At 60.1% G+C, this 13,684-nt stretch overlaps 1 protein-coding gene across 1 annotated transcript in view; it reads right to left on the reverse strand.

Moving 5' to 3' along the window:
- Positions 1–5,643: 5,643 nt before the first annotated feature.
- URI1 (URI1 prefoldin like chaperone) overlaps positions 5,644–13,684 on the reverse strand; it is a 36,115-nt gene continuing 28,074 nt past the window's right edge. The window contains exons 7-11 of the mRNA XM_037145194.2: positions 12,991–13,159; positions 10,868–11,207; positions 8,558–8,700; positions 7,806–8,058; positions 5,644–6,397 (exon numbers count right to left, since the gene is read on the reverse strand). Of these exons, the coding sequence (XP_037001089.2) occupies positions 6,215–6,397; positions 7,806–8,058; positions 8,558–8,700; positions 10,868–11,207; positions 12,991–13,159 (1,088 nt within the window). The 3' untranslated portion in view covers positions 5,644–6,214. The remainder of the gene's footprint in view (positions 6,398–7,805; positions 8,059–8,557; positions 8,701–10,867; positions 11,208–12,990; positions 13,160–13,684) is intronic.

A 13,684-nucleotide genomic window follows, 5' to 3' on the forward strand; every position in this document is an offset into this window, starting at 1 on the left:
CCTCGGCCACCAAGGACAGAGCCCTGCCCGGCAACCCCCGCCACCCCGGCCACTCCGGCCACCCCGGCCAGGGTCCACACCCTCCTTGTCAGAGGGGATTATGCCGGTTATGCGAACTTGGTGAAACTCTTGGGGCTGCCAGGGGCTGGCCTCCCAGTGTGCCTCCCACTTTCATCAAGGTTATCAAACTCCAGGAATTAAACTCAGACCATGGAGGAGCCCACCCTGGGGATGCACACAGGTGATTCCATTTTACGGTACCTGTGAAGTGGGACCACCAGGCCCACATCCAACAGGGAGCCTGAAAACACACGTGTGTCCCCTGGGAGTGCTTTGAGACACGGGACCTCGGGATCCCTGCAACTGCTGACGTCCACGCCCTGGCGGTCACACCCAGCAGCAGGACGGGGCCGAGGCAGCTGCCCCAGGCCTGCAGGGTACCGGGCACAGAGTTGCTGGCTGAGGCCTCCCTCTCTGCTGTGCATGAGGGTAGGCTCCCCCACTCCCCCGCCCGCAAAGCTGAGGGACAGCCAGGGGCTGCTGAGGGCCCCCAAGGAGAAGCGGGGGGGGGGATGGTTACCAGAGGGGAAGTGGATGACAGCAGGGGAGGACTGTGTGGGGACACAGATGGATGGTCCCCAGGAGCCCAGCCGGGGCCCAGACGGCACAGTCACCGGACACAGCACTCAGGTGATGTCCCAGGCCCTGGGCTCACTGAGGGGCAGACAGCGCCCCCCCCAGGCCACAGGGTCATCGGAGCAGGGTGGATGCAACGACCCAGAGGTCGGGGCTCAGACTCCTTGCAAATGGACCAGCACTTCCACCTCCAGTGGAGGGAACCATGACTCCCGGCTTCCCCACAGCTGACAGACGCCGCTCGTGACCCCCACAGGGCGTCTGGTCAGTTCACTCCCAGGGGAGGCCCTCAGAAGCCCCAGCATGGGGTGTGACTCGGGCACCCGGATGGCAGGCGTGGTCCCGAGACCCTCCGAACAGGGAAGGGACAGCCCTGCCCCTGAGTGGAGACTGCACCGTCCTCTCTGTGAAACATCCCCTCAGCACAGGACAGGTGACAGGCGTGCCCGTGACAAGCAGCGACGGACCCCGGCACTGCAGAGAGGTCTGCTTTCGGGCCCCTCACTGCCCGTTTTTATTCCACAGTAAAACTTGAAGTGACCGTCTGTTTCTGAAATAAACTGTAAACAAAGCGGCTTGCAACTCCCGGAGACGGGCGGAGGGCGCCGAGCGGGGTGGGGATTCGCATTTTCCGCGCCGGCGGCTTCCCCCGTGCGGCCGGGCCGGGCGCTCGAGACCTCGGGACGCGGAGTGGGGGTGGGGGGCGCGGACCTCGGCAGGCGGCAATGTCATGCTTCCCAGGCCCTCTCCCGGCAACGGCGTGAATGAGGGGGGAAACCGGTTGCCTAGGAAACCCTCTCGTCCTGGTAATTATTACTGTAACTGACTGCACACCCCACCTATAACAGAAATGAATAATAATTTGTAAGCGCTGACTGGCAGCTCTCGGTCGGGGCCGCTGCTCGCCGCTGCCCCCTACTGGCGTGCACGAGGGTTACACGGCCGGAGGGGCTGGCAGGACACGGACCACGCGGCCCAAGGGCCCGCCTCCCCCACCCTCCTCTCTGGCTTCTGAACACAGTTCCAGCAAATCGCTGCCCGATCAATAGAGGGAAATGAAAAGTGCTCTGTGTCCGCGTCTACAGTGGGGGCTGGACAACCTAATGGCAGTCGGTCATCGCAATTAAAAGCCATTTCATATTGGGACACGAACCGGCCCCAGAAAAGGTACTTAATAAGGCGGACAGAAGCTGAGTGACAGCGTGCATTGCAATGACGGCCCCCCGCCCACGTGCGACTCCGGGGCCGTTTCACAGTATAGGATTTGATGCTGAGCAAAATGGCTATCAATGAAATCCTATCTGGTAGTTCTGATGAATTAAACTACGTAATTAACAAAGACGGTCCGTTTGTCCTCGGCCATCTAATCGGGTTCCTGTACTGGAAGGCCAGTCTGTTTAGAAAGGAGAAAATCCGCAGCGATTTACTGGGTTTGATTTAAAAGACACAGCAGGAGCTGGCAAAATTCACGTTTCGTGGGGTTAATGTGGGTGAGAATGCAGCTATTTGTAACACAGAAATATCGCGCGCCAGATAAACTCCTCCGACGTCTCCTCGCCCGGAGCCGCTCCGCGGAAGTCGGTCCTCGGCTGAAATGAGCATCGACCAAGCTGCCTTCGCCGCCATCCGGACTGAGCGCGCCGCTTCAGGTCCGCGAGGCCAGACGAGGCCACGTGGGCGGCGAGCCCAGTGCAGGGCCAGGGGCCGGGCTGCTCCGCCGGCACCCCACTCAGAGGACTCGCGTTGCCACGGAAGAAGTGCGGGCTGGCCCACAGCTCCACGCGCTCGACTCCCAGATTCTGTCTGTTTACCAGTTCAGAAGAAAGAGGACAATGCCCCAAAGGTCACTGAAGCTATTAATGTCGCCCAGATGCAGGGAGTGAAGGGCAGTAGTGGGGACACAGCCCTTCCACGGTGGGGACCCTCAGGTCCTTCAGTCACTGAGACCCGGGGCATCGGGAATGTCTCCAGTTACATCCGGTAAACGCGGAAGTTCCCGCCCAACCCCTACTCAGTTGATGACCTTGTAACATAAGTGATTTCCCAAAACCATTTTGGAAATCAGGTTTGTGTTTTCCTGCCCCCCATCAGTGCCAGGGAGGATCACTGCCTGCGCCTCCCCTCGCTTTTCAGAAACCAACACGCTCCCAGGCACATGCCCTAACTCCTCAGAGACGCTGCGGGGCCCCTCCCATGGGGCTGCGTTCTGAACCTCAGCTTGGGACGGGATCTGAGCAGCCCCACTGGTGACAGTGGAGTAGCCAACAGCGTCGGAGTGGCCAGGAGGAACATCTCAACGTGACGAGAAAGGCACCCACCTCTGTGATCCCCCCCAAAACGGAAAAGCCCAACCCATCCCAAGGCAATGCTGGGCAAACCAAACCAAGAGGCGTCCCCGCTAAGTTCCTGGTCCAGTCCTCAACCAGACTCTCAGGGTCATGGGGACAGGAAACGGAGCAAATGTCACAGGGAGTGACAGAAAGAAGCAGGCACGGGAGGCAGGAAGGACGGACGGCTGCTCCTCTGGTCATCGCTTCTGGAGCTGTGACCCTCGGAACCACCAGGACTCCCCAAAACAAACCATTAAAACCGAAGCAAGACGTGGCAGGAACCCAAAGTGGGACTCGCCAGACAGTGTGACCAGGGAGGGGCAGGTGAGCGACAGAACGGCCTGGGTCACCCCGGAAAGGTTTCTTGGCCCACCCCCGCCAGAAGTTGAGGGAAAGGACGGAACAGGAAGAGTGTAACACTGTTCACGAAGGCGCATTCCTGGGGTAGGGTGAACACCATGCACTTTAAGCAGATCCCGGACTTGCAACAGTGAGTGAATACATTGTAAACGGTGCGGCCGGGCTGTCAGTTGCTAGAGAAGGAAACGAGACACAACGTTACACTCTCGGTTTTCAGTCACACACACACACACAGGGGCAAACACACAGGCTGTGTGCCCCTCCGCAAGGCCTAGCAGGGACGGCACCCACAGCACACGCACACCCGTGTGAAGAGCCTGGCTCCTGGACAGCGTCCTGCAGGAAGGGGGGCACGGGGTTCCCGGAGGCGGGGAGCAGGTACGCCGGCACCCCACCGTGGTGTCAGGGCGAGTGTCTGGGAAAGGGTGGGGTCCCACCGAGGGAACTCGGAGCCAGCTCACAGGAGGTGCTCACGGTCAAAGGCAGAATAATCTGGGCACACAACACGGTAGCAGTGAATCGTAACACAGAGTAAAATAAACACCCGCGGCCGCATCCACACAGTCGAATATGGAAAGGAGTAGAGGCGGGGGAGGTGGGGCTCCGCATGACGGAAGAGGCCTGGGACACATGCGCAGGGAAGGGCAGGTCGGAGGGTCACCCCCGGGCGCGCAGTGTGGGGCGGCAATCACGGACCAGACCCGCCCATCAGCAGAAGAGTGACAGGACTCGGGTTCCAGGGGCACAGGAGAGCCACTGGGTCTCGAAGGGGGGGGTCTCCCACAATGCTTCCTAAGTGCCCGGGGGGAACAGTGGCCTTACAGTGGAGAAACCCGGCAGGCTCCGCCCTGCACCGGGGACCGAGGTGACTGCAAACGGACGACAGAGTCCGCACGAGGACCCCAGGGTGGGTCCCAGGCACGAGCCTCTCGACAGATGCTGTTCTGGTCACCAAACCTCACTCCGATGGCTCCGCGCTGAGGCTGCCCCAGGATGAGGCCCAGCGTGCAGACCGGCCAGGCCAGCGCTCCAACCACGCCCGTCCTGGGAGCCGAGGAACACGAGGAGCCGTCAGGGGTCGGTGCGGATCCAGGAACGGAACGGCAGCAACTGCAGGGGGGGGGGCGCAGCCAGAGAGGGTCCTGTCACCGGGGAGAGGGGCCCCGGGTGAACGCGTGGGGAGTTCAGGAAGGCGTGTCGCCGAGTGAGGAGCGCCGCCAAGGGGCCGATGGGATGGACTCCGGCGTTTGCGCGTGCGCGGCGTCAGTGTGCGGAGCCGGAGGGGGCGGCGGGCGCGCAGGACCGCAGGGCCGAATGCGCGCTTTTCCTGTAGCTCTGAAATGGGCTCAGACAGGCTTTCAGTCCACTGATTCGCATCAGCTGCAGACACGGGGTGCCGTGCGCCCCACCGGCCCCCCCCCCCGCTGCAGCCGGCAGCACGTGGTCTCCTGCCAGCGCGTCTAGGGGACCAGCCCCCCACTCCCGAGGAGCAGCAACTGCGTGCACAGCGGGCTCCGGGCGAAGCTCCGGAGAGGGAGCATGACGTGGTGACCCTGCACGTGCACAAGGCCCACTGCGGCCGCCCCTCCCAGCACAGTGCCCCGCTCCCCGCGGGGCTGGGGTTTTGCAGGGGTGGGCAAGAGAAAACCAGCCTTAACCCGAAAACGCGCGCCGCTGACAAATGTGAAGAACACATCCTGCCTTTTCAGGGGCGGTCTCCCGCAATCGGTCCTGGGTTCTGAGTTGTCCGCGGGCTTCGGGGGGGTCAGGCTCACCCACGATTGTGGAAACGCATCTTCACGAAACTTGATGGTCGTGCTGTTCCAGCTGCAGAGAGCGCCCACTTTTCTAGGACGTGGTCCCACTCCGTTTTAGCAAGGATTCGTTAAAGAAGCTGGGGACAGCCTCCCCCCGAGTGGCCGTGGACAGGGGAGGACGAGGGCCAGGTCCCGAGAGCTCCGTGTCAGTGCACACGGAGCCAACGAGCGGCCCTGGCAGCGTGACTTTGTACAACACATTTTCTGTATTTCAGGGAGTTTGGCTACAAGTAAATAGGTTATCTCAGCTACTTCCAAATAGGAAAGAAGCCTTGGAGAACGAAGTCTGGAAGAGATCAGAACACGGAATCCCTCGGTTTAAGAATCTTCCTTTGAGGGTGAAGACGACCCCCCCCACGACAGAAAACCTGCGGAAACCACACACAGCGGGAAGTGCCCACGGAACCGCGAGGACTCGACGCGTGCGCTGCGTGTAGGAAACTCGCGAATCACAGACGTTTCCTTACTCAACTCTGAGTCATAAAGTTCACGTTTCGAGAGCAAGTTTCATAAAATTTTTACTCGAAAAAAACGTTTTACAAAATACCATTCTCCCGACCAAAGAAACTTTCCCGTGGGCTCCGTGCGGCTTCCTGCCTTCGAGGTCACAGAATGACGGACAAAGGGGACAGGGTCCTTGCACAGCCGCCAAGCTGCAAAACCTACAAGAAGTAGATTTTTTTAAAGTGCCTTCAAAATGCTAAAGCAAGTAATATAATTCTTGAATCTATTTGAAGTTTTTAGTTTCCTTAAAATGGTCCATATGGTGTTCGCACATCACAGCTGGTGCGAAACTGCCTGCGTTCAGTTCGACACAGGGACACGCTGCACACGAACAGGTTCTCTGAAGCCACCGGGAGAGGCCGCCACTGCACCGCGAGGCCAACTGGGACGCGTGTGCAGGCAGCGTGCGGGGCAGGCCGGGCAGGCGGGGCCGGCGCCACCGGCAGGGGCGGGAACCTGCTCCGAGTCGGCCCCGCCCCTCGCCTCCCGCTCCAGGGAGCGCGTCCAGGACGCGCAGGGCACACGAGAGCCGGGCGTTCGTGCTCGAGTCCCCTTCCTCGGCAGGGCCTAGTTTTTCTGCTGCAATCTGGCAGCTTTGAACTTGGACACCCTCTTTGTAACTGCTTCTGATGCTTCCGACAGAACTTCCTTCCGCTCGGGAATGGGGGGCAGCAGAGGGGGAGCCCCGGCCGGGCGCGGGGCCGAGCAGGGCGGCCGCACGTCCTTCTCGATCACGGCTCCAGAGAAAGCCTGCAAGACAAGGGCAGGGCGCTGCAGTAACAGGCAAGCGAGGCGCCCACAAAACCCTCCACCCTGTGTTGCCAACTACATGTTTCATTACAAGTAAATGCAGCCCTGGCTGGGGTGGCTCAGTGGATTGGGCACCAGCCTGCAAACCAAGGGGTTGCCAGTTCAATTCCCCATCAGGGCACGTGCCTGGGTAGCAGGTCAGGTCTCCAGATGGGGGCATGCGAGAGGCAACCACACATCAATATTTCTCTCCCTTTCCTCTCTCTCCCTCCCTCCCTCCCCCCCCTTTAAAAACATAAACAAAAACTTTAAAAAAAAATTTTGTAAGATTTTTGGATTAAAAAAACATCAAAATACAAATCGTCCAGAGAAATCAAATACCATTAAAATATCTTAATCACACCAAAAGTGAGTCTGTTTTCCAGGACACGTACAAAAACCAAATGGTAAAGCACCTTCCATTTACCGAACCCAGGTAAACAGAGGCCCTTGGCTTCTGTACACTCCACCGGTGCCCGCACTGTGAAAAACAAGGCCTCACAAGCAACACCCGCCTCGGTGTCGGGCAGCAGCTGGCGAGGGCGCGGCGCAGGGCGGGGGTCACTGCCCGCAGCCCCCAGCCAGCTCAGCAGCAGGGCCCCCTCCCAGGCGGCACCAGCCGAGTGACCCAGCGTCTCGCCTCCACTTCCTCTGCGAGTGGAGACTGAGAGAGGACAGTGTCGGCTCAAACGACTGCACGGACCCCAGGGACGGGAGACAGAGGCGCCGCCACAAATGAGTCTCTCTGGTCCCGGCTGCCGGCATCTCCGGTCAAGTGGGCGTTTCACTGGAGCAGAAGCCACGCGTGCAGAGACGTGTCCACACGTGCCACTTTACACAGGGATCTACAGAACCACGGAGGTGTCATGACGGTTTTTAAACGACTTCTGGTCTCCAGAACCGCCCCCTTCCACCATCGAAGAGCCCGCTCGCTGCGCACCAAAGAAAACTCGGCGCTGCCAGCTCTCGCCTGTGCGAGCAGCGTGCGGAGACGGCGCACGCCCTGCAGCGCTGGTTTTGAACTGTTACCGAAAAGGGCCTGGGGTTCGCCGGGTCCTACGACCTCGAGGGTAAGTGTGTGTGCCCGGGAGAGCCCCAGGGGGGAACAAGTGAGGAGTAAAGCACAGGGGCTGAGACCAGTGCAGGCGGCACCCAGGGGACAAAGCGGCCGTGCCTCTAACACAGGAGTGGAGGCCTCGTGAAGGAGCATCCTTCTAATTCCGTCAACTAGTGTCTCCGACAAACACGATGAAACCTCCTTTAGAAAAAGGAAATACCCACCGAACACCAGCTGTCCCCTGGGAAGTGGGGACCGTGGACAACCCGTGCCCTCCCGTGTGCGGCCCCGTGACCAGGCCGTCACCCGCACCTGCACCTCGGGCGGCCCCGCCGGGGGCGCGGGGCTGTGCGGCCGGCTCTCCTGCCCCTCCTCCAGGATGCTCTCGCTGGCATCGCCGCCCGCGGCCTCCTCCCAGCTGAGGCCCCGCAGCGGCCCGCGGCGCTCCTCCAAGTCGGCCGCGCTGCTCTCGCTGGTGTCGCTGCAGACGCTGTTTTCCCGGCTGCGTGACTTCAGGATGGACTTCCGGGGGACATACTCGCCGTTCACGAGGTCCACGAAGACCCTGCAAGGCCACAGAGCGCGTTCACGCCAGGGGCGCAAACTGGGAGACGCGAGTGAGCCCCGGGGACGACCTTTTCCAGAACTTAGTCTGGACTGGTTTGCTCAGACTTCTGTCTGAAATGTTCACAAAGTGCCCCTGTGGCCTCAAATGGCCCATCACAGATGCCGTTTGAAACAACAACTGGGGCCCAGGGAACCCAGCGCCCTGTTCCCAGACAGGCCCTGGGTGACCGCGGCAGACTTGCCCAAAGCCCACTTACAAGCGGGCCCTGCTCAGAAGACAGTTCACAATTTCCACGGTCTCACAAACACACTGTGAGTACAGTCTCAGCAAACACGCCACCAGAGCTGGCGGGCCACCCGCCCACCCCCAGGGACACACACCCTCCCTCCCCACACTGACACCCTGCACCTCTGCTGGACCGACCCAGAGGACGTGAGTGCAGGCCAGGAGGGGGAGCGAGGCTGGGCAGCGGGGCGCGCGGAGGCCCCGCCCTCACCTGTAGATGTCCGCCGGGGTCCTGATGGTGGGCAGCTCGGGGGCAGGGTGGCCGCCGCCACAGCTGTTCTTCCGCTTCCGCTTGGCTTCCTCCTTCTTTTCACTGAACTTCAAAGTGGTATTTTTTCCAGTATTTATTCGAACCTAAAAACGCCACGGCAAAGTATTACAATCCTCCTGAGAAATGAAGCCCAGGTCAAAACTAAGCCCACGCCCCCCCAACTTGGGACAGGACAGGAAAAGAGCCGGCATCTCCAGTCGTGGGCGCGACGTGCGGGGCCCCGGGACCGCCTCCCTGCACCTCCGCAGACTGGACCACCCCCAGAGGACCGTCCATCTGCTGTCATAGCCGGCTCCGGTCTGCGGTGACGCCGCTCTTCTCCAGAGGGCAACACAAAGGGACCCAGGAACAGGCCAGGTGGCCGGGTGGTGGGTCACACGCGCACACTTCAGCAGCACGCCCCTGCCACAGGGCTGTCCCGCGCCACCCTCAGCTGGAGGCGGCTCCTTCTCGGTTAATGACCCGTGGCCAGGAACGCACGGCGTCCACGGTGTCTCAGGTCACACGACACGACGCCCACGCAGGGCTGACGGACCCCTCCCCTCGAACGGGTGACGTGACCCCTGGCAGTCCCCGAGTACTCTTCCCTGCGGGCTCTGTGAGCACCTTCTTTACCCCGCAGCCTGCACCGTGGGAACACGGCAGGCAACACGCACACGCAAAGTGCACACTAACCGGCTGTCCCCAGGTGTCTCGGTCACAGGAAGCAAGTCCAGGGAGGGACAGGTCCCGCTGCACCCCCACCTGGACGCAGGCTTCGGGCTCATCACGCATTTTAAACCAATGGCACGACTTAAGAATATAGACTTTAAGTCACAAAAACATTGCACAGTGCTTAAGTTTAAAATTTTTAAGCGCCTCTGATGTTTAGAGACAGAACTGAAACCCGAACCCAGCCCCGCTGAGGCCCGAATGCTGTCCCGATGCCCCCCAAGGGGGCCCGCACTGCCCCCCCATCCCATCATTTTCCCCAGAATTCAGAAGATGCTCCCTTTCATCTGAACTACAATATTTTAAAAACCAATGATCTCACTTCGCATTAGAGCAGGGACCACTCAGGGGCCCTGGGAAACACCCCCACGTTGTAAACATGTCTCATGGGACACACCCCACCGCCCCCAGGACCCCAGAGGCCGCGCCCTGAGGGGTGCCCCAAGGAAAAGGAGCGCTGGCCGAGGCGGGGGGCCCTCGGATCGGACCGAACGGCTCCATGGCCCCCAGGCCCCACACTGCTCCGGGGAAGACAATGAGAGAGGCCGGCGGCGGGGCCCCGGGGCCGGCAGACAGCAGGGGACGGGTTTGGGTGCCATCCTTCCTCCCCGTGAGCCCCCTGCACCCGCCAATGCCAAACACCAGAAGAAAGTGTTTGGCATTGGCGCCAAACGGAGGGAGCCCCCTGTACCCTCCGAGAGGCCCACGCAACCTGGCCACCGAGGAGCAGCTCAAAGCCCCCCCACCCATGGAGACGCCTCCAGTTGCCCGGCGCTAGAGTGCCAACTTCAAGTCTCGACCACCCACAGGGGTTTGTATTTGCTTTGTCAGGAAAGAGGGTAATTTTCACTTCGTCCTGAATTGCCCCCCTGTTCACCATGTTCCTGTCCAGTTTCTGCCCGTGCAGAACAGCAGCCTGCTGCTAACTACAAGTTTAACTGATGCAGTCACTGTCCAACGTCCCGAACACACCCAGACGCCCACAACAGAATCTACGCTGGAATTTCTAAGAACACTCTGGAAGTGGAGGCCAGGCAGAGTCAAAATAGTTGCCGCTGACCGGATCCCCCTGCCCCAGCTGGTGTGGCTCAGTGGATTGAGTGCCAGCCTGTGAAGCAAAGGGTCTCAGGTTCGATTCCCAGTCAGGGCACGTGACTGGGTTGCAGGACAGGTCCCCGGTAGGGGGTGCTCAAGAGGCAACACACTGTTTCTCTCCCTCTTTTTCTCCCTCCCTTCCCCACTCTCTAAATAAATAAGTAAATTTTTTTTTTAAATAGGAAAAAAAAGAAATCTGAAACCCTTCCAGACCCCGCTCAACCCCAACCCCAGTGAAGCTGCTGAGAACAAGGGCCCAACACCAGTTAGCTTTTTAGACTATTTTTTCCCTTCTTCTTTTTAGGTAAATTGGTCAGAAAAAAGGCAAAGATGGTTTTGGGCCGCCACGTTCACCACCGTTAATGCCGTTCTTTAACACACGTGGCAGACGCTGTGTGACATTCCAACCACACACCCAATGAGCAGAATGAAGAGCGTACGAACCCTCTTGGGCTCCACAGTGTGGGAGAAGTGAATCGTCGGGACAGAGCCGCGTCCAGCCCCTGGAGCGTGGTGCACAGGCTCACTGTCATCGCCATCGTCCTCCTCGTCCTCCTCGTCGTCCTCCTCCTCATCACTGTGGTAAGAACTCAGCCCATTCACGGAGCAGTGTGCGTGACCGTTCACGCGACCGCTGAGCAGCCCGGGGTCTGCGGCGTCCCCGTCACAGCGGCCGGGAGCCGGGGCCCCGGGGCGCGGCCCGTGCACTTCTCCGCTCTGCTCCCCCTTCTCCTCCTCAGAAGACAGGGCGTCCTCTCCGTTCGCGGTCACAGGACCGGGCTCGCTGGGAAAAAAAGGGGGAAAGAGGAAAATCGAACACGGAATCTTACATGTTCCGATTTGCAGCTCATTTCCTTGGGGAGAAGTTGAGACTTTCAACAGGGTACTTTCGCGGCTAGAATTCGAGGTGAGTGAAGATTTTCTGAAGTGAACAGAAAAGCCCCGTCCCTGTGCCGACCCCGTGCCTGGTGGTCACACGGACAAGGCAGAGCGCCAGGCAGGTGACTTTTTTGTCTTCCCCGGAGGACGCAGGCCCACCAGACGCCGGCACAGCACACACAAGACCAGAAACGTGGGGGGCCCCAGGACATCAACACCTCCTCACTCTCCGTCCATCTCCACACTCAGAACATTTTACCCACATGTACGACTGTCACTTTCTGAGTGAAGAGCGTGACCCAGTGCACATGCACGTGTCAGGCTGGGGAAAGGCCGTGCGCTGCCTCCCCACGGCAGCCCCAGCAGCCTTAGGTGTCTTCTGACTTCAATGGAAACACTTCGTTAGATTTTACTGCGACAGCTGTCATGTCACTGGCGTTAAAAAAACCCATCAGGTTGGTGAGTTTCTGTGCAGCCACTTTATTACTGAAGGTGGAAGAAAATAAGCAGCACTTTGGGCACGTGCTTTACTATTTCCAGAAAGGTAACGACCAACTGAAACTCGGGGAAAGGTCTGAGCAGTGTGTGCAGAGGGCGCTGCGGCCGATCGCACGTGTCAGAAGTGGGTGCGGAGTTTCCTGCTGGAGGTGCCTCGCTGGACGATGCCCCCCGGCCGGGTGGACCGGCTGAAGCGCAGAGCAGCCCAATCAGGGCGTCAGCTGAGAACGACCAACGTCACGGTGGCAGACGGCCAACACGCCGGAACACGCCAACCAGTCAGGGGACTGGTGAACAGGAGAACTGCGTCTTTTACTTTACGGGAAAAACTACACAGACTTTCTGGCCCGCCCAGTGATTTGCTGATACACACACAGACGTGCAGCTTTCTCATGCTTCATTCTACAAAGGATCTGAGCACCTTATAAAAACAAGAAAACCAAAAATGCAACAGCTCAGAAACACCATCATGCAAAACGAGAGAGCGCTCATGACCGAGAAAATCACAAGCCTCAAAACTGACTGAAAAGTAAACGGCATCAGTCGATCTACTGGACCCAGGAGGGCGCGGGCTGCGTGGCAGGAAGAACGCACGCTCGCGCTGCGCAGGCGCGGAGGGCTGCAGGAGCCGCATCCCGGGGCACGGCGCTCCCCGAGTGACCGCAGGCGCGCACAGCCTGCGGCAGCCCGGGAAGGGCCCTCGGACACGCACCTGCCTGACAGGTTACCGAGCGCCCACTCCACACTGAGCGGTGCGTGAAGGGGGCAAGGACGACACGTCACAGGTGCAGGCGAGCTCCAGGCACACCTCCTTTCCAACAAGCTCACCAAACGCGCCACTGCCAACTGCGGCACGGAAGCCACTCACTGGAAAGGCAGTGAGACGCCGCAGTCGCTGCGAGCCGATGGCCCGTCTGTCTCCACACTGCACGTGGCGAGCGTGGCCGCACTAACAGGACCCAGACGGGGGCCAGGCGTCACCACCGCTGTGCACATGTGCACAGGCATGCACACCGGCACAGCCCGCAGGAAGCATCCAGAGTGTGAACACTTGTTTCAGGGCAGCAGGAGAACGGGCGTTTTAAAGCATTACGTCTCTCTGCCTTCTCTCCAGGACGCCCGTATCGCTTTACTGCCCAGGGACACATCAGAAGGAAGCCAACACTGGGAAGGACGTCGCCGCCGGTTACCTGTCGAGCTCGCCCAGCAGCGCCTCGCGTCTCTCCAGCTCCTCCAGCCGGGCCCACAGCGCCTCGTCCGCCAGCGGAGCCTCGGCCTTCACACCGTCGGAAAACTCTGCTTCGGCTCTAGCGGAAGTTTTGGGCTTGGAGTGAGGTTTATGAGCGATTCTGTGTTTTGCTGTGTTTAAGAGGAAAGACGGGGTGTTAATAGGCAGCTTCAATAAGGCGCAAACCTCAACTTAGTGAGACCTTCTGAGGTGGGACGCGGTGCGGAGACACGAGGGTGTGACCTCCCAGCTGAACAAGAGAGCTCCAAGGGTGCGCACCTCTCAGAGCCCTGTTCTGCCCCCAGTCCAGCCCAGGAGACCATTCCAGAAGCACGGGTCTCAGGGCCCCCAGACCTGCGGGCTCAGCACCAGCGCTGACAAGTGCCCCGGAGGGAGGGCTCCCAGGCACGCGACCACTGTGACCAGCTGCTCCAGAGCTTCCTGCACACACAGGCAGAAACGGCTACAGCGCAGCCTCGCCGTAACGCAAAGTCCAATGCAAGCGACATGGGCCGACCCTCCTGGCCCTGGATCCAGCACCACATGACACCGTGGTGTCACCACAGGACAACGCCCACCCAGGGCACTGCCGGGCACCAAGGCCCAGAAGAATCTGCAGGAAGGACAATCCCTGGAGCCTTCTGCTACCACTGCAC

This window comes from Artibeus jamaicensis, unplaced genomic scaffold, assembly GCF_021234435.1.
Source record: "Artibeus jamaicensis isolate MK-2021 breed Jamaican fruit bat unplaced genomic scaffold, CSHL_Jam_final contig_755, whole genome shotgun sequence".
NCBI lineage: Eukaryota > Metazoa > Chordata > Mammalia > Chiroptera > Phyllostomidae > Artibeus > Artibeus jamaicensis.